The 27,604-nt window shown below is 41.2% G+C and overlaps 1 protein-coding gene across 2 annotated transcripts; it reads right to left on the bottom strand.

Moving 5' to 3' along the window:
* On the bottom strand, positions 13-9,094 carry PMPCB (peptidase, mitochondrial processing beta subunit). 2 transcript variants are annotated; one of them, XM_021384538.1, is made up of 13 exons: positions 8,940-9,094; positions 6,654-6,794; positions 6,232-6,318; positions 5,656-5,785; positions 5,072-5,270; positions 4,331-4,410; positions 3,704-3,816; positions 2,913-3,056; positions 2,195-2,358; positions 795-880; positions 618-706; positions 315-390; positions 13-219 (listed from the first exon to the last, which is right to left on the bottom strand). In XM_021384538.1, exons 1-13 carry the CDS (start codon positions 9,027-9,029, stop codon positions 155-157), a joined length of 1,464 nt encoding a protein of 487 aa, XP_021240213.1. In that variant the 5' UTR covers positions 9,030-9,094; the 3' UTR covers positions 13-154. The 2 variants fall into 2 exon arrangements, with proteins under 2 accessions (XP_021240213.1, XP_021240214.1); XM_021384539.1 differs by having other exon boundaries at positions 2,195-2,355.

The following is a 27,604-nucleotide window of genomic DNA, read 5'->3' as shown; positions in this document are numbered from 1 at the left end:
AATACACAGGACTGTGTTTGGTGCTTGAGTTTTAATCTTTTCAAATGCATTTCTGCCAGGTCAAAAGCTGTAAGAAGGAGAGGATGGAATTCTCTTTTCTTTCTTCTTTTTTTTCCTTTTAAAGCTCTAACATAGTAAAAGTTCTTGTCATTCACTACTCACGAAGCCAATACATCCCACTGCAGATTTTGTTGTACTCTGGAAGTTGTTCAATTGGACCTGGAATTTAAAGAAAGTTGACCATGACAGGACACATTCTGAACTGCTAAGGAAAGCTGTAGAGGGGGTTACAAGAGGGGAACTTGGCAACATACCCAGGGCAGCAACTGCAGGATGCTTATCATAAATGTACTTGGTGCAAACTTCTCTAATTGTCTGGGCATCAATAGCCTAAAATGAGTAGAGAGACATCTTTATTACCAACCCTGTCCAAAAAGTTATTAACAGCCACTGATCTTAATTTCTTTTGTATAATCCAGAGGAGCAGGCATCAGAACAGTTAAAACTTTCTGATAGAAGCAGTCTAACCTCTGTACTGTTACTTCCTCTAACAATTAAGAAACTTAATTACTACAGTAGGGGCCTAATTATGAATTTACAACAGGGGTGCCACTTACTTCAATTCTTGCCTCGAGTTCTGGAATTGGAATTCTGCGCTTATAACACAGCATTTGTCTTCCAATGTCTTCACAGATTGGGGTGGAGCCTAAACCAGGAGAAAATAAGCTTCAGTTAGCAGCATGCAATTGCAGTAAGAAAAAAGGAGAAAAAAAAAAAGGCTCTCTAAGTCTCACCATCAAGTTGTAGCAACATATTTGTCTTCAGAAGATTTTTTGCTCGAGCTACTTCATTTTCTGTGACGCTCGTACAAAGTCTTATCCTGAAAAATAGTTTAAATCCCAAAGCATTACTTAAAGCTAACCTGGGGCATGCCAGAGGGCTGAGAGCCTCTTTACCGCAGGCAATCTACCCAAGCACATCTTTTCTATTGACAATGCTGATAAGAGTACTTGATATGAAAGGAAGCCACAGGATATGCAGAAGCAGCACGATAAAAGCAGGGGAGGTTTTGGAAGCATACCAGTATTCAGCCTAAGAACAAGCTTTTCCCCTTAGAAGAGCTCTACTTCCTTCTATTAAGTGAATGTTTCGAGCCACGTGTGGTCCATACTTAGCAGTTTGAGAATGGCTGTTGGTAAGCTACCAGCAGCCAAGCAATTAAGAGGTAATTAGCCCAGAAGGCAATCCATTACTTCCTGGCTCTCGGTAAGATACCAAACTGTAAACTACATCACGTACATGCATAGAGAGGACTTCATTAGAAGGACAGAAGGATGCAGTAATCTTAACCCATTATTCTAGCAGAAGAAGGGCTCACATCTTCTCTGGTGTTAATTTGCAGCATACAGACAGCTGAAACGATGTTTTGGCCTAGGAATTATCTACAGAGATCTCAGAATAATGGTATTTAAGTGCTGCGAGATGGATAAAACTCATTCCGTTTTTACTTCAACCCCTTAAATAATGTGTCTCTCTCTAATCACATCTGCAGTTCAAGCATTAGAATTGCACCTCTGAGCATGTTTTCAATTTAGATTTAAGGTTTTAGATGAATGAAATCACCTATAGTCCCAGGTTTCAGGATTCCTTATATAACAAACAGCCACTCTACACATCACTCTCCTATGTACTCCTAACACCTGGTGAGTCAGGTGGGACAGTAACTGCAGAGCCATTAACTAGTAACAGTATTTAAAGGTAATTGTACATTCATTATGCTGAATATTTACTCTTTTACTTGTCAAACACGCGGTTCATGGCACTGTATGCTGGCTTCACATTCTAAAAGGTGTGGCATATATTTTCGTAACTGCTGTCACTTGCAAGTCAAAAAAGAAAATCGCTGCCATATTATCCTTGTAAAAGCACTACTATTAACTACAGTTCATGCTTAGTTATTCTTCTAGAGGAGAAAAACTAACCTAAACTCGGAACTGCTGATTCTAAGTAAAAATGCCAGAAACTGACTGCTGGGACTGTGCATCTCATGTGCTAAGCTTCAGAACCAGATATATTGGTTTTTCCCAGGCAAGCCTAAGCAGAGAAACAGAAATATTCTCTTCAGAGAATTCCTATTTTTTAAGTATATTTGTCCACAAAAATACTTTTTGTAAATAAACAGTTGTTTGCTTACCATTCTCTCTGAACAAAGTGCACCATGTCCTGTACAGTTGACGGCTCACAGACCATATAGAGTCCCCACAGCCCTGTGTCAGTGTAGCAGGTGTTGAAGGACTGGAAACTATGACACAAGTTACCATGGCAGGCAATCTGAGCAAGTTTACTGGATAAATTCTGCTGAGGCGAGAGAAAACACATTCCATGAATTTTCTGAAAGCTTGCTCGTGTTTTGTTTTCATTTCAATGATGACAGAACATGCAGTAGTCTCAGAAGCTCCAGCACAAGCTACATAGTCGAGCGTCAGCTCTTCATCACCACAGTTTCTTCCCTTGCCTGTAATCTCACACTTCCAAATAACAGCCCAGATTTTAAGCCAAAATCATAAAGCTACATGGGTTCAAGAAAAGGACAGCTGACAATACACGTTATCAGAACGTGTGGGTAAGTATGAACCACTTCACTTTCCATATGAGGGCTGGCAGGCCTAAGTCACCTCTATCTTGGTGATTTAGAACCAATTCCTAAGATTTTCTTACATCTTGGGCAGCAAATTCTCCTTGACTTCCAGCTGGGCTTCCCTTATCCTGCTTTAGTGAAGGACCTTCAGAAACAGTCATTAAGTAACAGTAACACGCTCACATATGCTGGAGTCCACTGCGCTGGCAGAACCCCGTCAGGCAGTTCTCACCAGCCTCATTAAAAGCAGCAAGGTGCTTGCAGGCTCACTTACCACTCCTCCTCCGAAGGAACGATCCCAGTTACCTATCAGAGTGTTTGCTACCATAAGGGGAATGGTATCTGGGTCAGACCAGCCAGCTGCTTCTACAGCAATGGCAATGTGCGCCAGGGGCATCTTGTCATCTCTTATACGAATCTGTGGGAGCACATGAAAGCAGCTGTAGTACAACCTGCACGTGGTAACGCACATGAGAAGTTAAGCATCAGGAGACAGACATCTCCATTACACCAGCATCACAAAGCATGCACACAGAAAACCAAAAATTAAAGCACACAAAGCTTCATTTAACATCAGCCTTAACTAGTCGTGCTCTGGACATTTTGTAGCACTTTGCGACATACACACAGAGGGCATTACAAATTGTTTTATGAGGAAGAGCAGGAAGGAAAGATGATGACTTTTCAGTATCTGAATGCAGTTGGGAATGTAACACAAATGCCTCCGTTCTTTGCCATATCCCCAACAAGTGGAAATGTTCCAACAGTGAAGGCAGGGGAATACAAAGAAAACAGCAGCAGGAGTAAGGGAGGTATTCTTCCAGGAACTGATGAGACAAACAAAGTGGTGGCAGCAAGGCTTACCAAAGAAAAGTTGGTTAGTGTTGCTTTGGAAACTACATACTCCTGTTGCCCTCACTGTGGGCAAAAAAGACTTTTAATGTGCTAAGTATGGAGCAAAAAAGACTTTTAATGTGCTAAGTATGGAGCCGAGCTCTCGTCCGCATGTGTCAGTTGTGCTCCAAGGGGATAAAGGGCAGCTCAGAAAGCTGCTGAACAGCTTACCTCACTGCCCGTGAAGCTACATGGCGGTAGGGGTGGCAGCCCTCCTTCCGGAGCAGATGGCAAGTTACCGAAATGGCATTTTGCTAGGTCAAGCAGCTCGTCATGGCAGACCCCTGCACAAAGATTTTTCACACGCTTTATAACGCTACTCTGTAAACAGTTCATTTTTATTGCTATAGCAAGGAGCAAGGTCCCCCCCCTTAATGCCGCACTTCCAGATTGCTCACAGCACTGTTACGGAGCGTAAAATCATGATCACATTCCAAATCAAGCTGTCTGCTCTCAATTTCAAGCCTAAACACTTTTTCCTCCCCCTTTTTTTTTTCTACTTCCTTTTCACAATGAACTCCTGCTCCTAGGCCCTTCTTTTCAAGCCCATGTGAAACAATGACCTCACTCTCCAATTCAAATCTAGTTATTGACTTAAGAATGTTTCTGGAATTTTACTACGGGAAAAAGGGAACAGAAGTTCAAAGGCTATGAAGGCACAAACCAAACAGGCAGGGCTAACAATGAGTATCTGGGACCTATTGAACAATGGGCAATTCATCGTGTTGCTCCCAGGAACTTAAACGACTACGGTTTTAAGCAGTTTCACATGATCCAGGGTGAGTAACTCATACCGACCTCCAGCAGCAGCCAGGACTATCCTGGGTCCTTTGTAATGTGTTGTTATGTACTCCACCAAATCATTACGGTTTATGGATCTGCAACAGTCAAGGAATCATCACTACCATGTCAGTAAAGTTTATTACAAGATAAAGAAATAAAAGTACAGAGTAATATAGTATCAAAATAATTATAAGTTCCGCCAGTGTACAGAAGCAAAAAGCTAAAATAAGGACAACTTCCTAAAAAGGAAATAGGAGCTTCACACATTTTGTCTTTCAAAGTTCTTACAGCTTCTTGATAAGGAGTAAGAATTACAACTCTACTCCATCTTGATCTCAGGTGGAGACAGGATCCACCAATGACCCCATGCCAGTTTTAAAATTTGGTGATCTCCTCATCTGCTTTGCTAAAAGCAAGTGCTGAAAGAGCAGCGTAAACACAGGTTTGTTTACAACAATGCCTAACACCTGACTGATGGGAAGATGGAGCACTTCCAATTTTGCGTCAGCTACGTTTTAACAATAACAAAAATAATGGCAAATAATGAGGATGTACAATAGACATGCAGAGTTCACATACACTTTTATGACTGCATAAAGGGGCAATAAGGAAATTCTTACATTTATATCCGGTGTAACTTCGTGTATCTTCCAAGGCAAAAATTAAAACTAAAGTTATTCCCTGCATTTTCACAGGAATCTTTTAAGTATAGAAAAGTTACCCCACAATTAAAGACAGCCACAAACTTGGACATACTTGATGTTTTCAGTGGGTCCTAAAATTGTCCTTCCTAGGGCTGTTTTCTGATAGGCTGTGGCATGAAGGTAATCAAAGACAACCTCCTGCAAATTGGTTTCAACCTCTTGCATCTCTCGGAGTATAACACCTCGCTCACGCTCAATCTCTGCTTCTCCCAGGGTACTGTTCTGGATTATGTCAGCAAGAATTTCCACAGCTAATCGAAAACAGAGATGGGAATGGAAATTGAATTTTCAGACTACCAGAAAAATCTGGTTCCAAAAGTAAAACTCAACTCAAAGCACAGGTGGCCCGAGATTCATTAATAAGATTTGCAGTTTGGAACTCTAAAAGTTCTAAAAATGTATGACTTCAAAGGCACTTCTGAGGGAAAGTCTAGCAAAAACACTTCTAGTATCAATGTCGCTTCTGGCACAACCCTTCCCAAACGTGCACTCTCACATTCCTATAAGTTTAAGAAATTACTTTTCGCCCAAGAAAGAAGGGACTATCAGGCAGCAAAACCATCACTCTCGTGCTTCACTAGGAGTTGGATAAGTGTTTTGTTCTTTGTTGCTTTTCTGATTAATAAAAGCAGTTACCTCTTGGTAAATCCTTTGAAAAAGCCTTTGCATAATACACTGTTTGTTCCCTTGATGTATAGGCATTCAGATGAGCTCCCATGTTCTCAATCTCTAGTTCAAGGTCTAACTGAGATCTCTTTTTTGTACCCTGAAACAAAACAATAAGGAAGTCAAACTAAACCTTTGAATCCACCTGCTGATTATTACTACTGCTTGTCAGCAAAAGTCAAGGTTGAGAGAGTCTTCTGAGATGAACGCTGGCAATCTAATCTCTCCAATATTTAGGCAGATCTAAATCCTACTATGCTCACATATTAAAATAAAAAGCTGGACTATGCGTCTTCTAAGAATATTACAAAAAGCTAAAAGCAAGTTAAAAGTAGACCTGGTACAAATCTATAGCTCTGTATCAGGTACACAGGACTAAAAATTTGGCTTTACTTTCTAATTGGAACCAAAATCCAAGTTGGTTTCTCCTCTCTCCCTGATTTGTAAACTGTATTTAGACAATTCTGACAAAGTTCCTATCGCTGATCTCTAAAGATGACTAACTTGGAAATTCATTGTAAATGTTAAGCCAATGCTCACACTCACCTTGAAAGCCATATGCTCAAGGAAGTGAGCAGTTCCATTGTTCTTCTCATTTTCATAGCGGCTTCCAGCATCAATCCAAAGTCCAACCTCAATGGAGGAAAAAAAACCATTTTATCAGTCAACAATGCAACTTTGCTGTTTTTCCTGTATAACTACGCTTAAGAATTTTAAGACCTGCTTTTAAATGGCTCTTTCTTCAAGTGAACCAGGTTTTCAAGAAAAAGAAACAAGAAAAGATCTTCACAAAATTCTAATCACAAAACACTTGCAAAAGCCTTAGGAATCCTATTTCATAGCTCATTTTAAGAACAATTGCCAATAAACACTTACAGACTCCAACAAAGTTCCATAAGGAAACAAACATGAAGTTATGAAAACATGCACAAAGTTATGAAAAAACATCCCCTTTACGTGTTACCTACTGTGCATGTTGAAAGTCCAGAGTCTTCGGAAGCTACTTGCAAGCCATTTTCCAGAGGACTCACACGAGTCTCAGGAACATTTAAGACTACTTCTGCTGCTGCCTGGGCAGCTCTGAATCTGCCTGTTCCCACATGTACACACTGTAAGAAAAAGACATCAGTCACACTTCGATTATAAGTTATATCATAGATTCATTTCAGTTGGAAGGGATCCTTAAAGGCCATCTAGTCCAACTTCCCTGCAATGCACAGGAACACCTACAGCTAGATCAGCTGCTCAGAGCCACGTCCAGCCTGACCATGAATGTCTCCAAGGACGGGGCATCCACTACACCTCTAGGCAACTTGTTCCAGTGCCTTAGTACCCTTACTGTAAAAAACTGCTTCCTTATATCCAGTCTAAATCTCCCCTCTTTTAGTTTGAAACCATTTCCCCTTATCCTGTCACCACAGACCCTGCTGAAGAGTCTGTCCCCTTCCTTCTTACAGCTCCACTTTAGATCGTGAAAGGCCACTCTCAGGTCACCTCACAGCCTTCTCTTCTCCAGGCTGCACAGCCCCAGCTCTCTCAGCCTGTCCTTGTAAGAGATGTGTTCCATCCCTGGGATCATTTTTATGACCCTCCTCCTGACGCGCTCCAACTGGTCCATTTCTCTCCTGTACCGAGGGCTCTAGTCCTACCCTACCCTAGAACGCTCTTCCTAAAATGTATTCCTGAAGTTAAATGTAAGTTCGTGGCTCCTTCTTTAAAATACGCACTTCAAAATATATTTTTTACTCAAAGTTTTCTGCCAGTACTTCACACAGGAATACATTAACTGACTCAGAATAAAAAAGCAAACATCACAGAATATCCCAAGTTGGAAGAGACCCACAAAGATCATCGAGTACAACTCCTTGCTCCAGACAAGGCCACCCAAAAAAAACCCCAAAAAACAAAAAACAAGCAGACCATATGTCTGAGCACGTTGTCCAGATGCTTCCTGAATTCTGGCAAGCTCTGTGCCATGACCACTAGCCCAAGGAGCCTGTTCCAGTGCCCAGCCACCTTCTGGTGAAGATTTTCCTGATATCCAACTTGAACATCTCCTGTTACAGCTTCACGCTGTTCTCTTGGGTCCTGTTGCTGTCACCAGAGAGCAGAGATCAATGCTGTCCCTCCGCTCTCCTCATGAGGAAGCTCCCCTCAGCCTCCTCTTCTCTGGGCTGAACAAACCAAGGGACTTCAACTGCTCCTCATACATTTTAAGGCAACTAAAATGGAGTAGACTGCACCTGCTTCCCTCCAACTGAATCTTCTTCCAGAAAGCCACGTTGCTACCATCAGCCAAACATCCTCAGTGCCACACTTGTTTCCTACCTCTGCTAATAAGAGCCTGCAGGAAACTGAATGAGTCCTTTAGCACCAGAAATACTCTTGAGTACTTTTTTTCTAAAGTGAAGGGAGATTCTGTGGGCCTACATCTAGGACTGCAATTCACAGTCTTCTGCTGTCCAGAATAAAGCCTGATATTGAAATTGAAACCTTGCAGTTAAAAAACATTAATCCAGAAGAAGAGGAAAAGCTTTAAGAAAGAAAAACTTTATTGCACTTTTTCAACATTAAGAAATCACAGAATGCCTTGGGTTGGAACAGACCTCAAAGCCCACCCAGCCCCAACCCCTTCCGTGGGCTGGCTGCACCCCACCAGCTCAGGCTGCCCAGGGCCCCATCCAACCCAGCCTTGAGCACCTCCAGGGATGGGGCACTCACAGCTTCTCTGAGCAGCTGTGCCAGGGCCTCACCACTCTCTGAGGGGCTCAAGATCCCCTTTTTTAGTTTTAATCCACTCCCCCTTATCATATCGCTATCTACCCTTGCAAGAAGTTGATTTTTTCCCTGCCTATAAGCACCCTTTAAGTACTGGAAGGCCGTGATGAAGTCTTTCCAGAGCCTCTTCTTCTCCAGAGCGAGCAAGCCCAGCACCCTCAGGGATTGGGTTGGGTTTTATTTTCTCAGTTGGGTCTCAAAAGCCTCCTGGGACGGAGAGAAAGCGCACAGAAACCCCCGCCCCTGTCGGGCGCCCATCCGCCCCCAGCGCAGTGGGCGGGCACACACCTCCCGCCAAGCCCCGCGGCACGCCGCCGCCGCCCCGGCCCCCACGCTACGACTACAATTCCCAGCGTGCACCGCGGCACGCGGCCTCCAGCCCCCCGCCCGCACTGCGGCAGCCCGAGCAGCGCAGAGAACCGTTGAAGTGCCGTTGCCATCCGCAACTCCCCCCTCTTCCCCACTCCGCCGCCTACCCGGTTCCCCGAGCCGGACGGCCGCACGAGGCGAGCGCACCAGGGCAGGAAGAGCCGCCGCGCCGCTAAGCGCCCTGTAGACGCCGCCATCTTTGCCAGCGGATAGGCGGGGCCGAGGCTCACTTCCGGCGGGCGCTGCGCAGGCGCAGACCGACGCCTCCGCGTTGCTCCCTGGAGGTGGCTCGTGGGGGTGTGCTGTCGGCCGCGGGGCTGTGCGCGGCGCGGTGCTCGCGTTCCAGATCAGTTATTAAATCAGCAGTAAACGCTGCTTCCTCTCACTGTCAGCCCTTCTTTTGATAAGCTTCCGCCTCGCTGCGGGTTCCCCCCCTCAGTCCTGTGTCCCAGGGGCGGGGTCGGCCCTGAGGGGAGACGCCGACGCCATGGCGTGCAGGGAGCCGGTCCGCAGCGCGGGGCACTGGCGGGTCCAGGCGGGCTGCAGGGCGGCCAGAGCTTGTATTCTTCACAAATGCAGTGCTTCATCGTAGTTAATATTTTTTTCAGTAAGGTGCTGGAGCAAGCCGTGTTCAAAGTCAGCTGCTCCAGAGCTGGTCGGCTGTAAACTGCAAAACAGGCCTAAATTTTAACCACTCTCCCCGCTTTATGCTGCTCCACAGAACTGCACAATTCAGGAAAGTCAATTTTCCTCTTAATAAACTCTAATTGGCAGTTTCTGTAACACGAGGTTGGATGTTTTCCCTGTGCAGTGCTGTGAGTAGAGCTGTTGTCTGCGGAGCCTCCTGTCGCCACGCAGCACTGACGCAGGGTCTGCCGTTACGGCATTTCCCATCAGACAGTCTCAGTCCAACCAAGATAACTGAGGAGAATAACCTGAAATTTCTTTTACGGAGCATTCTGATCATAACACGTCTAAGAGACTGGACTTTCACGAAGGCTTCATCCATGCCAGGAAATGCAGTTCCTGGCACAGAGAACGGCCCCATGCAAACCATGTTGCGAGCAGTCCCTGGGCACTAAGGCTGCCAAGTGCTGGGCATGGCCTGTGGGAAGGGTCCTTGGCAGGAGCCAGGGTTGGGCTGGGAAAGGCTCTAGCAGAGTTCAGTACAGGCAGTTCTGTCTCAGAGCCACGCGTTCCACATTCCTGGGCATGCTTTGGGTGTATGGGTGTAGACAAACATGCACAGACATGCAGAAAGCAGTGCTGTCTGTTTTCATTTCCTCTTTAAAATGTTTACTTTTTCTGCTGAAGTTTTTTTTTCTTAGCTTATCAAATTCTCACTCAAAAATGCACCATTTTTTGGTACTATTTTCCTAACCCGGGATCTCCCCTGTGCCTCAGAGTGAAGCACAGTACTCGTGACAACCTCTGCCTCAGTACAGACACCATAAAGCTTTTCTACTGCTGTTCTGCACTGCTCCGGAAAGAAAGCCCTTCATGTTTGCCTTCTGTGCCTCTCGCGTTTTTCTTTTTAATACATACAGCCAATGTGTGAAAGAGCTCAGTGCTAAGAGCTCGCTACATCCCTCAGTCCCTCTGTCTCTTGCCCACAGCTCTCTGAGCGTCTTGAGTCTCAAAAGCAGTGAGAACTGAGGGTCTCTGCTCAGTGTGAGCTAGCTCCTACATTTACCAAGATCCTGTCATTCAGAGTTAATTCATAAGAGCCAGAAGTCAGAAGTCAGAAGTGGTGTTCCTCCCCCCCGAAATGTTAATTTTAATGTAGATTTTAGGTGACAGTACTACCACGAATCACACACAACAGTGGCAATTGCTCGTAGTTCCTGAGCTGTCTCTGAAGCTAACGACTGAGAAGGCTGTTCACAGTTATGTACATTGTCAGACTCCAAATCACGGGGCAATACAGAAAAGTCACCATATATAATTTTTTGTTGTTGTTCTGGAATATTTTTGTGTGTAGGCAAGTTCTTATTCCCTTAGCAGTTCAGAATGAAAATACACTGAATGCCCTAAAAAGCTTGCACTGTCATTGCACATGCTGTGTGCTTAAGCAAAGCTATGATCCTGCGGAGGGGATCCAGTTTCTGTCACAAGGACTGAAATGTACAAGGACTGCATGAAAATAGCAAAAACAAAAGCACAATGTACCGCATACATTTAAAAATAAAAGAGGAAACTGTTGTTAACACATTTGTTAAAATACAAACCTAAATGCTGAGAAACCAGGTGTTTCCGAATTCAACAAGGAGCCCTTGATTGCATTTGTAATAGTAGATCTCTGTGATTTAAATTATTGCTGTTACTGTCACTTTGCTGCTCATACTGCTTTAGTACCCACATAACCTATGGCAGAAGCATTTTTAGCTGCAGTGTAGGCACATCCTTTCAACAGAGAATTTACATTGGAGGCAAATTAGTTTCTGTGGAATAGAAAATCTATCTCTACGTGAAGCTAGCCACACTTTTTTTTTTTCTGTTTGGTTTCTCCCTTTTTAGTTTGTGCATATTCAAAAGATCCATCCAGTTCCAGCATTCCTTATTTCAGATGCATCTCTGTCAAGTTGTAAAATAAAAAAGCAAAGCGCCAAACTGCGCTTTTGAAAATTAAAATTAAGCTTCTCTTGTATTTTACAGTTAGATCTAACTGATCTCATTATGCTGGGATTTATCTCAAAGACGTTTTACCAGACTTCACTAAGCCATTAGCTATCCTAGAAATTTGAATCCTTGCTAGACAGAGAATTACAGCTTAAGATAAACTGATTATCCTCATAATATGTCTCCTACTTAACAAAATAGCAGTGTCTCATATGTAAATGCAATCTGAAATTTATCATTCAGCAAGGGTCATTAGAGAGATGCAACTTCAAATCAAGAAATGTTGTTATTCGGCTAAAAATGCAATAAAAGAAAACAAATACTGGTGCTTTGACTGTATGATCTGAATATATAAACATAATCTAAGCGCTTATGAAACACTACTTTTCAAATGGTTTTAACAATATCTTTTTACAATCAGACTATTTAAAAATGGGCTATTATAACAAAGAATGCTCACAATATCCCTGTGGTTTAGGTAAACAGTATTACCTGCAGCTCCCAGATGGAGAAACCTTCCTTTACAGCTCTTACGCGTCTAACTCAAGCAACAGTGAAGCAGTAGGACCAGGATTAGCAGGGGAGGTTCTAAATAACATCCTTGTAATTTATCCTGCATTTATCTACATGGTACGTAAACAGTTGCATGCCAATTTCGAGATGCCAGGTAGCCTTATGAAGTGGGTAGATGTCAGAGATGAGATTCTCAGAATCTGGTTCCTTCAAATTCAGACTACAGATTTCACCCTATGTATGAGCAGCTTTGCGTTTTACACTAAGTAGCTCTTTTAGATCAGCATTCCTCATGAACAGTACAGCACTTTTTGTTGTTAAGCAGGCTTTTGTATCCAAACTGGTAGGAATTACACCAAAACCTGTAATAAAAACTTAGTCTGAATTATACAATTTCAGCTTGTTTTTGGGGGAAATGAGGTTTCTGTGCTCATTACTGTACAGTAGCAACCACACTCAACACAGAGTACTCAAAGATAATGCCATTCCTATGTTTCATGAAAATGAGTGGCCAGGAAGCTGCAGCTGAGGAGAAGGCTGTGGTATCGACTCACGTTGTTTTAGAACCCACACTGGGGAGAGATTGTGTTACAGATAACCAATTTAAAAAAATAAAAAAATAAAAAAGATTCAGCTGCTCCCAGTGCCCATATATCTGACTGGTTGCTCACAGAGTACTATTTCCACTTCATAAAAAAGTTCCATGCAGTAGCAGTGAAAGTGATGTAAATCGGAAATCTGCATGTTCCTACCTGATTCATCTAATAACCATGTGTCAACACAGAGGCTGAACACCACGCTTCGAAACCAGCACTGCTGTAGCTCTGAGCTAGAATGACGATCTTGATATGAGTAAAGTATGATCATATCAAAGGGATTTTCTTTCAATTGTATAGATAAAATACTTCTTCTAAAATAAAGAAGTTCCTGTCAGCAGGACACATTGTCATGATCAGGTTACTATGGGGGTAGTCTGGAAGCACTGTCCTGACTTGCAGATTGATTCAGCAGGCAAAAGCAACTCAGCATCAGAACAACACTGCTCAGGAGAAAGACCTTCAAAACTGCTGAAACCAGCACACAGTAAAAGCATTAACGATTGAAATTGCCTGCAGCTAAACTACTGGTTAGTGCTGGGTTTGCTTTTGTGGAGTCATCATGTTCACTGCTTATTTACAATTCGCTATGTTTTTAAAGCAATGATATAGTATTGCACTTAATGAACATGCCGAAATGCTGCTGCCAGGAATTGCATTTAGCTTAGCCAAGCAAGTAGAATTCAAACAAGCCTAAAAACTTGGGCTAAAAAAAATTATACTTTTTTGGAGACGAGGTTGTTTTTTTTTGTATGTGAATAAAGCTATTCTGAGTATATAAATCAAGCTCTATGTACGATTTTCATGTCAGCTGCTCACTGGCATCGAGCTGATTATTTTTATCATTACTACCTATAGGTTATCCCCCAGCTAATTAAATTGCAAATAACTTTTCAATCTCATGGCTTCTGGGCAATAAGTGCAAGTGCCTACGGGCCACTGACATCAGTCTTTTGCACTCTTGAGCTGTAGGGAAGTCTGTGCAAATTCAACATAAAAAACATTGGCTGAATTTACAACATTTCATTTGCTCATTAAGAGAGCAGCTCCTTTGAAGCTACTGATTAAAAGCTTTCTTCAGGGAATATTATAGTATTTCATCTGACTGAACTTTGTTTCTCTTACTTATGCTCTGAAATAAGAAAGGAGGACCTGTCACCAAGTACCACACAACTCACTTCCTGTGTTCTGAAGACTTTTATTGGAAAGATAAATGGAAGGAGTTTGGATAGTTAATGAGAAAGTTCTCTTTCCAAGAACAATATGCCAAATTCAGTCTGATACAGCAACTCAGTAGGAAATTACTGTGGGTAAGTTCATCTGTTTTAGGAAAACAGATAGGTTTCTTCGTAGCTTTTAGCGGGCTAACTACAGAACAAGGATCTTAGAAAATGATCCTTAGTTTTTTGCTTTTGCTAGCATTCTATAACAGTGTTGCTTCTGCACCTTCCCTTGGCAACAGCCACATTCAGGTGCATTGTTTTATATCATTATTCTATTTTGATGGTGGATAACTTCCCCAGGCTCCAACATTTATTTCAACCTTTTGCCCATCCTAAGGAAAAGTCACTTAAAAAAAAATTCTCCAGAAAGTAATTAAAAAGGCACCCAAATTGCTAGTATAATTCAACAGATATTCTTTCTATGTTCAGATGTCATTCAGGTGACAACGTTGTGAGCATCTTTTCTTCAGGATCTGTGGAAGGAAACTACATTTTTTTTTGCAAAAATGCTGTTAATGTTACTCTTCACAGCTGATAATATAGCAGAGTCGTGTGCTATTATAATATCCAGATAGCTGAATTTTCTCTTTTACCCCCTCTCTTAAACTGTTCTCTCAATCTTTGATCTCTGTAATCTCAGTACTGTTTAAGAAAGTGTTAGCAAAAATAAACTTCAGACTATATAGTTTTACATAGCTATTAATCCATCATGAATACAGACCTGCTCATAATAGTAATTGATTCAAGGCAGTTTTTATTTAGCTACTCCCGTTCCCCATTGCAACTGAACTGGGGAAGCAACTTATATAGATATGCAGCTTTATAGCTCCAACTTCTTAGCTAGTTTTATGCCCTGTGCTGATTTCCATAGTGTTGTAGACTCTCTGAGATCCATGGTGCTACTATGGACTAGCTGAATTTAATATCTTTATTGATGATCTGGATGAGGAACTGAGTGCACCCTCAGTAAATTTGCAGATGACATCATGCTGGGAGGAAGTGACAGTCTGCCTGAGGGTAGCAAGGCCCTACAGAGGGATCTGGACAGGCTGGATCGCTGGGCTGAAGCCAATGGGATGAAGTTCAACAAGACCAAGTACTGAGTCCTGCACTTCGGTGACAACAACTCTATTCATCGCCACAGGTTTGAGGCAGAGTGGCTGGAAGACAGTGCAGAGAAAAAGGACCTGAGGATTTTGGTTGACACTCAGCTGAACACAAGCCAGCAGTGTGCCCAGGTGGCCAAGAAGACCAATGACTTGTTTAAGAAATAGTGTTGCCAGCAGGACAGGGAGTACCTGTACTCAGCACTAGTGAGGCCACATCTTGTGTACTGTGTTCAGTTTTGGGCCCCTCACTACAAGAAAGACATTGAGGCTCTGAAGCGTGTCCAGAGAAGGGCAACAAAGCTGTGAGGGGTTTGAAGAACAAGTCTGATGGGGACCAGCTGAGGGAACTGGGATTGTTTAGTTTGGAGAAGAGGAGGCTCAGGGGAGACCTTATTGCTCTCTAGAACTGCCTAAAAGGAGGTTGTGGCAAGGTGGGGGTCAGCCTCTTCTAGCAGTGATAGGATGAGAGGGAATGGCTTTAAGTTGCACCAGGGGAGATTTAGGTTGGATGTTAGGGAAAACTTCTCGGAAATAGTGGTCAGGCACTGGAACGGGCGGCGCAGGAAGGTGGTGGAGTCACTGTCCCTGGAAGTGTTCAAGAAACGTGCAGATGTGGTACAAAGGAACATGATTTAGTGGACAATTTTGGTGGTAGGTGGACAGTTGGACTAGATGATCTTAGAGGTCTTTTCCAACGTTAATGTTTCTATGAATTTGAGTTCTCATTCATTCCTCTGCACTGGACTAACCAGCTCTTTCAAACTAGTTCTCCACACTCTCTCAATAGCCAATAGGACAGAAACAAGGAAGCTCCAGAATGTGGTTATCCATTGTACTCTGGAGACCTTTATTAGGATGGTTACTCAGAAATGTCTCCTGGTGGCACTTATCTTTGAACTAATGAATAGTTCAACAGGTAAAGATACACAACTTCAAGGCAGCTGCCTCTGGGCAAAGCAAATCTTGTCCTGAGCTTCAGGCTAGTAGTGCTTTCCAGACTTCTCTTATCTAAAGATCAGATCCGCACATTTTATTAAATTATTAGAAGCTATTATACAGACTGTAAATGTATTTACTTGAGGGCACAACAGGCTGAACTTATATTTTGTAAGGATCGCCAGCAACATGCAATAACCTGGAAATTCGGTAGTATCTTTACTCAAAATTCTTGTCATTAATTGAATATAAATTAAAACAGTTGAGTATTCTTTCTATCATTTATCTTTACATTAAGTTTATTTTTTGATGCTTGCACACATTTAGCATTCAAGATGATATAGCAGTGTTATTTTTTGCTTTTTTTTTTTTTTTTTTTTGTTAAACAATTACCCACACTGTAAAAACTATCAAGAGAAAAGCTAAGAGTGTTGACAGATGTCTGGAAAAAATAAATTCGGGTTTTTATCACTTGAAAAGCCAGTAGGAGCTTGAGGATCTGAGGATCCTCTGAGGATAAGATTGGTTGGATATTTGTCACATAATCAAGCAGCTAACTCATTGAAGTCGATATTTCTAAATTTCAATTAAACAATTGAATTGCACTGAGTTTACTGGTGCAGATATCCTTAGGTCTTTTTGTAGATTTATTTCAGATTCACTGGCCTTTTTTTATTGCTCTCAGGAAAAAAAAAAAAAAAGAAAAGCGTCTATAACGCACCGTGCTCCAATGTCCGAGATAGATGCCTTTCTCAAAATTATATTATAGCCCAGACTGCCAGGCCAACCACTTTTGGTGGGAGATGGCTGCTTTTGCTGGTCATTTTCTTCCCTACCATTTTTCCACATTTTCCAGCTAACTCCCACATTTTTGGCAGCCAGTGCAGAGCAGGAACGGCAAGCAGGCTGCCAAACATCTACGTGTCCCAGACACTGTGCATGCAAAGGTTTACTGTGCTTTTTATGCAGGCTGTGATTCTACAAAATACATTCCATCTTCTCAGAACCCATGCAATTTGAGCCACGTATTCTCAAAGAATTGTCAGGTCTGCAATGAAAGAATTTCAGTGCCTACACATTACTGAGTTGAGCTGTAGACATGCACGAAGCCTGAAATACCCAGGTTGCATTCAAATAGACATACATGTGTAAAGATCCAGCATACCTTAAGCATATTTGCTTCTTTCCACCTCTAGAACTTGAGATGGTGACTGGGAAGTAGGGAGAGTACCTGTGTATCCCTGGAACATACATTTCTTTCTTTGAAAATCTCAATTAACTAAGTATGTAAGGAAGAACTGGGTTAATAGAAGAGGCTTAAGAGATCTACCTAAGAAGCATTTTCAAACACAACATGGTCTCCCTGGCAGATGAGCTGCAGTAAGCCAAATAAAAAGAGGCCTGAAGTAGGAATCCAAGTGACGACTACTAAGTAGTTCAATAGAACGAGAGGATGGGACTTGCAGTTACTCTCTACCTGGTTTCAGTCATTGATTGCATTGATTGTATTCCATCAAAATTCCATCAAAATAGCGGTTGCACTGTTTTAAGCTTTAGTGATAATCTCGTGTGTTTCTGACTATGGCTATCAGTTATCCTGCTAGTCTGTTAATGGAGGCAGAGCTTTTTTCTATATTATGTAACATTCATTTTATTCTGAAACATTTGTCCACAGTCAGATATAAAAAATAAAAGCAGAAAGCCTAAGAACTTGCTGCCAGATGCATAGAGCACAAATCTCACTGCTATTCCTTTTAACTTCCCCGCTTTTCTCTTTTTTCAAACTATATTCTGTACTTTCTAGTTTTGGCTTTTTAGCAGTGAAGTTATTTACATATCTTCTTTTTAAATTACAAGTTAAGTATTAGGATTAGTTTTTAGTATAATGGTTGATACAGCATGATTTAAAAGTATTTATTGAGAAACTCTGAACTCCCCAGAGCTTCTTAAAACTATTCTTTTTTATTATTTTTCAAGGTTTTCAGCAGACTCTGGATGAATAAAAGGAGTATGTGGCATTTACATGCAATTTTTATTTCATCCATATAAGGTCCTCATAAATTTCTCAGGAATGTATGGATCAGCTCTCTTTTCCTATATAAAATCTACCCCAAATCATGTATACTTGAATATGGAAAACTCATCCACCAAGTTTGCAATAAAGCACGAGGATCTATGTGCATAGTTAAGATTCACTATCTGGTCTTTACAGGCAGAGATTTTAAAGGCATGAATCAAAGTTCAGCAGAATCAACGAGACACTCTGATGTAATTCAGAGTACCCACATTTAAACAGACAGCTTGCATAGCACAGTGGCTGACACAAACTAAGCTGTTTTCTCAGTTCCCAAATTACTGATTCACTTTCTGCTAAACCCCAGTGTAAGGCAAATTTCATTTTTTTCCCCATTTGTGCTAATTTAGTGTACTTTAGCCTTGGCTAGTGTCACATCTTTATTGGACTTCTGCTGTTATACCCCTAGCAGTGTCTGAAACTCACACTGATTTCTTCCATTACAAACTTTTACGGATTTGAAATAGGATAAAATTCTGCCTATAAAATCTGTTCTTTTGTATCAGAGAGGCTGCAGATTTTTATCCAGTACATCCTACTTCAGACTCCAAATTACTTCACATTAGACCAAATGGACTAGCAAGGCATTTTAGTCTAGTAAAAGCATTGGGTCTGGGTTTATTTCGCCCGCCTTTGAAACATACGTGAAACATACGAGCTTTGTGTAGCTAGGAATATTCTGCAATGGTCATTGCAGAGAGAAGAAGTTCTCTATTTCACACATTAACAATTCTCATTTATGCAAAATGCAAGATACAGTCCTGGAGGAAATGCCATTATGATTCTGTCACTATGTTGTGAAGACCCAGAGATCTGCATTTTTCAGACAGAACAAATTACTATTCTATAAAAGGCAGAGGACCATTGGCATAGCTTGGACCTTAACAGCAGCTTATTTTTGAGGCCGAGTTATTTTTTTTCTCTAAAGACTAAGTAGAAGGTGTATTCTGTGTTGCCCTTCATATAGGTGTTATTTTTTAATCCAAATATAGCCATTGCTTAAGATATAGGAAGTATCAGGAAAAACTACAGTTAATCATGTATAAGACTGTGATTGATTTCTTAGTGTGAACTAGCCCACTATCCTCTTGTCTTGGTTTCAGCTGGGACAGAATTGTTTTCTTCACAGTGTCTAGTATGATGTTTTGGTTCTAGGAGAAAAACAATGTTGATAACACACCAGTGTTTATAGTTGCTGCTAAGTAGTGTTGTTCAGAGCCAAGGCCGTTCTAAGTGAAGGGCCCAAGGAGTTGGGAGGGAACAGAATTAGGACAGCTGACTTAAATTGGTCAAAGGGCAATGACATCGAGCGGAAGGAGTTTTGACAGCAGTGGGAGTTCATCTCTCTCTCTTCCACTGCTCGAGGGCTAGCAGGGCATTGGCTAGGTGGTGGCGAGCAATTCCTTGTGTACGTCTTGTTATATACATTTATACACACATATGTATATATTTCATAATTATTATCCTTTTCCTTTTCTCTATCTTAGTAAATAGTTTTATCACAAGTTTTACCTTGTTTTTTTATCGATCCTCTCCCCCATCTCACTGGGAAGGCGAGGAGTGAGTGAACAACTGGGTGGTGCTGAGCCACCTGCCAGGTTAAACCACAACACCTCTTTTACTGAGAATCTGAAAAATGCTAGTCCTTATCTATATCACCACTCCTGTTAGTCTCGTTTTCACTTTGACTGAAGCCTTCATCTACAATCACCTCTCTTACTATCTATTGTAATTTTTTTAAAATTTTCTTCTTTTAAACCTTTTTTTTACCTCCTTGCTTTGACTTCTGCAAACGCTTGCATGTTACGCATTGCTTTGATTTGTAAATTAGAAAATAAGGGAATAAGACTTCCAGATAGAGAAGGAAAAGAACAAGTAAAGACATCATAGATAAATTAAGTGCTCTAAATTGTGTCAGATTGATATAATTCACCCAGCCATTCTCTATTATTTCTCAGAAGTAGCTGTTTCATTCCTGCTTTAAATAAGGAATGATTAAGAAAGGAAATGATCAAACGTTCAAATGGGAAAAAAGAAGAATCCAAAATTGCAGTTCTTTAGCTTTACCTTCTAGTTCTTTTTCCCAAATAACAGAAAAAGTAAAATATTCCTAAGCATCTATACAAATAAAAGATTATTAAGATAATGGAGCTGGGCTCTTCAAAGTGCTGTATGGTGAGAGGGTGATGGACAGAGGGCATAGGTTCAAAGAAGAGATAGTTGAACTGGACGTAAGGGAAAACATTTTCATCTTGAGGCAGTCATGAAATGATTGCCCAGAGAGTTTGTGAAGTCCTGAAAGTTTTCAAAATCCAACAGTATAAAGTCTAGTCTGAACCCAAACTGACCCTTCTTGGAACAACAGGTTGGACTAGAGACTGCCTGCGGTCCCTGCAAAACTAAATTATCCAGTGATCCTGTGGTGATAAGTAACAGGTAATACGGTTTTATCAAGTATCAGTCTTGTGAAAGGAGCCTCCCAGAAGTGGAAAACAGGCTCTGCAGATTAAGGAGAAGCAACAGATACTTCATATTATTTTGCCAGAAGCAGTTATGGCCAGCTAAAGTAATACTCTGGATATGTCAAGGGACCAGACTGGATTTTCCATGAAAATTCCCCCATCTCGTGACCCAGTCCTGCTGTCCTCTCCTGAGAGCCACACAGAAGTGGGCAGAGAGTGGTCCCGACACACATGGATTGTTCCAGTTCTGTGCACAATCTTTCCTTGGGGGACAGGAACATGAACCTCTTACACTCTCATAACACTGGTCTAAATGTTACGATGTGCCTGTACATCACATCCTAGGATAAACGTGTGCCTTTGTGAGGTCCCATCTGGAGCACTGTGCCCAGGGCTGAGGCTCCTGAAACAAGAAAGTTGCAGAGCTGTTGGAGCAGGTCCAGAGGAGGGCTATGAATATGATCAGAGGGTTAGAGCACTTTTATGAAAAAAGGCTAAGGGAGATGGGTTTGTTTAAGTTGGAAAATAGAAGGCCCTGGGGAGACTTCGTTGCCACCTTCCAGTACTTCAGGAGAGCATATCAGCATGAGAGAGACTGACTTTCTACATGGGCAGATAGTGATAGGACAAGGTGTAATGTCTTTAAAGTAAAAGAAGGGAGATTTAGGTTAGATGTTAAGAAGAAACTGTCTGCTTGGTGGGTGGTGAGGCAGTGAACAGACTGCCCAGAGAAGCAGCTAGGGTGGTTGGGGCCCTGGGCAGCCTGATCCAGTGGGTGGCAACCCTGTCCACAGCAGTTTTCTCAGAGTCTCTGTATTCTATACTGGATAAGCTGGCTGCTGCCAATCCAAGTCAAAATTGCTGTAAGGTGGTTACTTATAAAGTCATTACCCTGTGCTCTCTGTTAACTGCGAGAATATGGCAAATGGAGTTCTGAAGAAGCCTGGCCTGCACCTGGCACTGTTGAATATTTGAACTCTTGGCTTTAAAGGATATTCAATACATTTTAGATGACCCTTGTGCATACAGAAATTACAGGAACTGTGAAGAATAGGATCTAAATTAAAAAATGGTTTCAAGAGAAATCTTCTGGAAAGAAATAGGATGTTGTTCACAGTGCAAGGATGTAAGGTACTATTTTTAAGAATAATCAGCTGCACAGAAAGATGATGATGAAGTGTTACTGACAAGCTCCCCAGAAAGGTGTCTAGGGGTAGCACTGCACCATAAACCCAACAAGCCAATGCTGTTGTGACATCACATTCTGCTGCAGCTGCCACGATGGGATGTATAAGCAGGTATAATAAAAGACACATAAAGCAACATCCTGTTCTAATCTGCACTGATAAGAATTCAGGTGCACTTTGGGGCACCTAACTTGGAGAAAATCCAGTAACAGAAACCAGGGTAGAGCCATGTAAATTTCAGCAGCGTAGAAAATGGGAACATGAGGTAAGACTGTAAGAATTCATTTGTTTCGTCTAGCAATGAGAAGATTGTAGGAAGATATGATAGCCATTCTCATACACATAGTTACAAAGAAGGAGATATAAACTGTTCTTCTACAGATGTCTACAGATATGGCAAGAAGTAATAGTGTTAAACTGCAGCTTGAAGATTTAGGTTGTACCTGACAAAATGCTTTTGAACTGTAAGGAATGTCATGTGGTAGCTCACTGAGGGGAAGTTTGAAAAATCATTATCACTGCAAATTTTCAAGGTCAGGTTAAACAAATATCTGTCAGGAACTGATTAGATAAAGTTGATTATGTTCTGAAGCAAGAGAATGAAGTGGAAGACTTTTTTGGATCTGTTTATTTAATCACATCTGGAGATGCAAATCCATTGTCCTCTCTACTAAATTGGAATGAAAATGAAGGAAAAAATGTACCAGTGTCATGTCTCCAAGTTTTCTTAAATTATGCTATGTAATTTTTTTCTGCTTGCTAAGTCTCAGTATTGTTTTATCTAGTGTTAGGGTATCCCTGGTAGAAGTGAAACATACATGAAGCTGTGTTTTGAAAGTAGTTGTTTAGCTTAAATCACATGAGCAGCTGGGATAAAAGAACCCTTTGATTTGTAACTACTCATTTTGTTTAAATGACAGGAATGGCAGAGATAAGAGAACCCTTTGTTTAGCTTTTTCTGTGCTGGAGAACATCACTTACTATTGCTCTGTAATCATTTTGCCCAGGTCAATTTATGCTTTCTAAACTCCCCAAAGTTCTCCTTGTGACGCAGGTGCACTGACATCAGGATTTAGTTTCCTTTCAGCTAGCCTTGAAATCAAGATCACAATCTGACTTCTTTATTTCAGCTCTGAAGAAATATATTCCTACTTTTGTAGAGGTCTCGGTGAAACTAGGGGAAATAGCACTTGAAATATCCAGTACTTCTATGATGAAACAAATAGTGGAGTTAAAGATCAGTAAGAGAACACCAGTCACTCACTACTTTTCCACAAAGAAGTAAATCACTTATTATTAATCTACCTTCAAATCCATAACATTGTGGCTTCTATCAGCTTCCATCTCAGGAAGTAGAAAGCTTCCTATTTAGAAGTAATTTTTTGTTTCCATTTTACATGCAGTTTTATCCTCTGCTTGTGTTATTTAGGTACTTTGAATAACAATTCTTATCGTTCACTAATTACCACCATTATTTTATAATCTGACACCAAAAGAATTTTCCTTGAAAGAAGCTTACCATTGTGCAACACAGTGCTGTATTTCTGACTCAATTATAAAGTTTTTGAAGAAAAAACTGTACTAGAATATTTAAAGAAGCATGTTTCATCTCATAAGTTGTAAATAAAATACATAACCATTACATCCCATTTGAAAAATAGGATGACACTAATTACCTTGAAAAAAATCTTTAAAATACTTTCATGGAGTTTATTTTGCCCACAAACCACCATCAACATTTATTTATGCATTGTAAGTAACAATTGTGCACTTCTGTTCTTGTTTTGCAAATACTAAATGACTCCGTTCAGATTCACCTGTTTTCCAGTGATATCTATGGTTGCTTTCTTTCACTTATTCAGTGAACCAGCTGTGTTGACTGATGTCTGAGAAATCAAGTTCACTCCCAGAATAATTCCACTGTCGTCAATTTAGTTGCAGCAAGAACTAGTTTGACCCACGGAGTTCAGTACATTCTAGAAGGTCGTGCAGCCTGTCAGTAGCTCAGACAGGATTTAAATAGAGGATCCTCCCAAACCCCAACTCAAATGAGCCTCTTTGGACATCATCATCATGTCTACACATAAAGAGTGACATTTTGTCAAATGCCACTTTAAGCATTGCTCATCTGTTGGCACACCAAAAAGTGACCTTCCTGGCTCTAGTCACATGCCCTCATTCTTCATCTGCATTTATTTATAACCTTCTCCTCTGTTCAGTGCCAGCTGTTAAAGCCAAAGCGGATTTCCTTTCCCTCTCCCTCCTGGGAGCTGTGGATGAAGGAGAGGTTTCAGCCTCATTTCAGCAGGGAGGTCAGCCTGGGAGCCCAGCAGCTTCCAATGGTGCCACAGCAGCCGTTTAGCAGCTGAAAGCTGTTGCTGCAGCACACAGTACGCCTGTGTGTGTTACTGACAATTATAATGCTCCAGTTACATTAAGAAGCCTTGCTAAACGTAATGGCTTGGATTACACAATGTCTTGAAGTCTCTTCTATCCCTATAGATAGAATAGATAGATGCATGTACAATAATGCTGCAAAAACAGTTTGCACAGGCAAGAAAAAGGACGGTCCATGACTGAAAATTTACAAGAAATCTCAAGGAAGCTTTGTTTTATCTCACTATTATACACCTTCTTTCTAATTCATGACTTTTTCCCCTACAGTAACTCTACTGAATTTAGAAAGTCATTATTTTTCCTTGTTTTTCATTTCACTAGTTTTCATTGCAATATAAAAACTAGTTTACTTGAAATTACACAGAAGTTCTCAGCATTAGCTGATTTTAACCAGGTCAGACTTACCAGCCAATTTCAGCAGTATTGGAAAGAAGGACAGAAATCTGAAGGGCTTTTGGTGGATTACAGAATCTTAGAGCATTCCTTTGTTTCTTAGTAAAGGTGGACAACTCAGCAACTTTCCAATTCTTACTGAGATTTTTTCATATTAGTCCTTTTCCTTGTGCCCTGGCTTTCAAAGAAAGCAAGCATCAAAAATTTGTGTTTGAAGGGTTGCTCCAAAACATTTGTTCTGGTGAGTCAAATGACCAAAGCCCCTGAATGCACAATACTGCACCCCAAAAGTAAGCCTAATACAGTCACAACTATTTAAATTCCTATTATTTTCTTCAATATCAGTAGCTGAACAGTGGAAGGAGACTCAAATTATTCTCTGAGTATGAAAAATGCAGGTAGAAAACAGCAGTGTGTGTTATGCTTAGGGGCCAGCTGCCAGTGGGCTTATGCTGGCCAGCCAGTTTGCACATGTGATCGACTGGATTAGCTGCAGCTCATGCTCTCTCTTGCCCAAGCAGATGGTGAGGAAGGCATGGAGAAGGGTGGGCTCAGATTATTGCCTTGGGAGGGTGACTGTACAGAGCAGTGAATAAAACTGAACAGAAAATCCAGCTTCCCTAGCTTCATTCATTCTGAAATAGCCTTCTTATGTAGGACTCTATGTTTTGATGTGACATTGTCTTTCTATAAGTGCTCTACATGAATAAGAGTAAAAACTAGCTCCAGTTCTTCCACAAACATCATTGGTTTTATTCTCCATTGTTGTCAGAGGTATTAAACTGGCTGTAAGCTCAAAAAAGAGAGACACTGTATTCAAAGTACTTCCAATCCTAGGCTCCTAGAATAGATATGTCACTGTTTAGCAGGAAATAAACATCTGTGAATCTCCAACACAGCCTGCCTGTAAGACTTCAAAGGTGTTATGTTCAAATATGAAAAAGGAGAGGTAGTTCTAGTGCTCCACAGCTTTATAGGCACCTCCTATACATCATGGAGAATAAACAGCTGAATTGACCTGTCTCACTCCCAAGATCAGCTCATTCTCTTGGTGCTCTCTGGAAATCAACATGAGAGCAATTTATTCAGGACACTGCTGGTGAAAACTTGGGCCTATGAACTCTTTAAGCATCTTCCTTGGTCTGTCTAAATATTCCTTCTGCGGTCTATGTATTTCTTCTGCAGATGTATGCAACCTGGAATGCCCCCACCAGCATATTTTCACCATGAAGCATGTCAGAGTATATACTTCCACAGTCTCATACCATGCCTCCTTCCTTTCCTACACATCTCCGTTCTGTCCCTCCCCAAGCACTTTGTAGCACTTCCAGTGCACCAACCTTCTAATTTTGCAGGCTGGCCAGGCTAAACTTGGCAGGATGTATTTTTCTCCCACATCACAGAGTACTCACAATGGGCCAAAGAGTACTGCCAAAGAGTTACACTTGCAGCCATGAAGGCAGCCAGACCATCTTAAGGGCCCATGCCCCTCACTCCTCTGCTGATGAGGGTTGAGGGATGACGAATATCTTCATTCATCACTGGTAAATAGAAACACAGACCTGTAAGCCCAGGTATTCCTTAGAGCCACACACCAAAAACAAACAAACAAAAAAACCCCAAACCAACTAAATAAATAAACAAAATCTCTGCAAAGACACAAGTGGCATTAGAATAAGGTTCATTAAGTGTACGTACAGTGATGTGACCGTATCAGAAATCGATCTAGAGGGTATAGTTAAGATCTTAGATATTACTGCCATTCACATTCAAGCCATGGTACTATACGTAAAAAATATTATCTGATATAAAAGATAGATACATGCTCAATCCATTACAGTATGAGTCTAAAATGAATGCCCGATGGGCACCTTTCAGTAATGTATTTAGACACAAAAAACAGTTTGTTGTCATCTTGCCTACAGTGAAAGCAGTACAATGATCTAGGATTTCTAATTCATAACTGAAAGTCAAGTCAATCATAAAAATGTAACCATGCTAGGAGATAATCTATATAATCTTAATGTTTCTTTTTTTCTCCCCTGTACATGCCAAATGTACTTCTTCCTGTTTATTAAACCTGTTAATATATCCTACTCTAGTTACAAATTCAGTCACAAAAGGGGAAGGATTGTTCTTTATGCTTAGTGCCCCTCAAAAAAAGAGTGCAAGTTTGACCAGGCCTTTTAGTCCCCGTAATTGAATTTCCTAAATGAATTTTAATCATAGCTATTTCACAAAATGTTATGCAATATTACAATTCATTACCAGGTACTAACCATGACAGAATCATCTCCTAGTACTGCGCGTTTGCAATGAAGTTGCCAAGCTTCACTGATTTTGGAAACAAATGCAACTGTTTCAATCTCCTCTAAGATACAAGGTTAAATTGTAAAATCAGGCATGGTCTAGGGCAAGATTTGTTCCAGTAACATGGGGCAAGACTTCAATCCATATAAATTTATGTTTTGTAAAGTTTGAGTACAAATCAAAGCATCTACAAGGCCTGCTTAGCTTTAGACATGCTGATAGGAAACAAAACATTCAGGAAAAGTCAGGTGAGAAGAGTCAGAAGGAATGAACTGGGATTTTCCCACTAGTAAAGGCAGCAAATCTGCTTGATCATAGGTAACCAATACCCACTGTTTTTCCTCATTCTGAACAAGATAACGTGGCAGTATTAGCCTTCCTTACCTTACAGAGGTTAAGGCAATGATAGATTAAGACAAGATAAGTAAGACTTGTATTTCTCTTCCCCGAAGATCTTTAGACCCTCAGCTCTGATCCTACGTGAGATTTACCAACAATCTCATCATTGATTCCTGAGCTTCCAGATTAGCTGCATATAAATGTGTCTGAACTCCAGGTAGCCTTTGAATCTATACTGCCGCTACATACAGTCTCTTTTGTATCATACATGCATAGCTTTGTCCTCTACCTTCCATCATATTACATCCTTAAGGAGGTATGAAAAGATTTTAGAAGAACCTATTTTTCTTCTCTGAGCTCCTCATTTCTCTGGACTGGGTTCCTCAAAACCTCTCACTTCCCACTGGAGCCAGGTGTGGGCAGCGGTGTTCATCCACTGTGCGAAGAAGCTGTGGCAGGAGAGGAAAGAACAAGGGCAACGCACAGGCCTGAGAGCTGCTCTATGAGATATTGGCCTATGTGGCTGTGCTCCAGCAGTACTGGGTTCAGGGAGCACTGGTTCTCTCTGATAATGGTTGGCAGTACTGAGATACAAGGTTAAGTTGCAAAATCAG

This window comes from Numida meleagris, chromosome 1 (genome assembly GCF_002078875.1).
Source record: "Numida meleagris isolate 19003 breed g44 Domestic line chromosome 1, NumMel1.0, whole genome shotgun sequence".
In the NCBI taxonomy this organism is placed as follows: domain Eukaryota; kingdom Metazoa; phylum Chordata; class Aves; order Galliformes; family Numididae; genus Numida; species Numida meleagris.
Note: the sequence above shows the minus strand (reverse complement) of the source record. Positions and strands in the feature narration are given on the sequence as shown.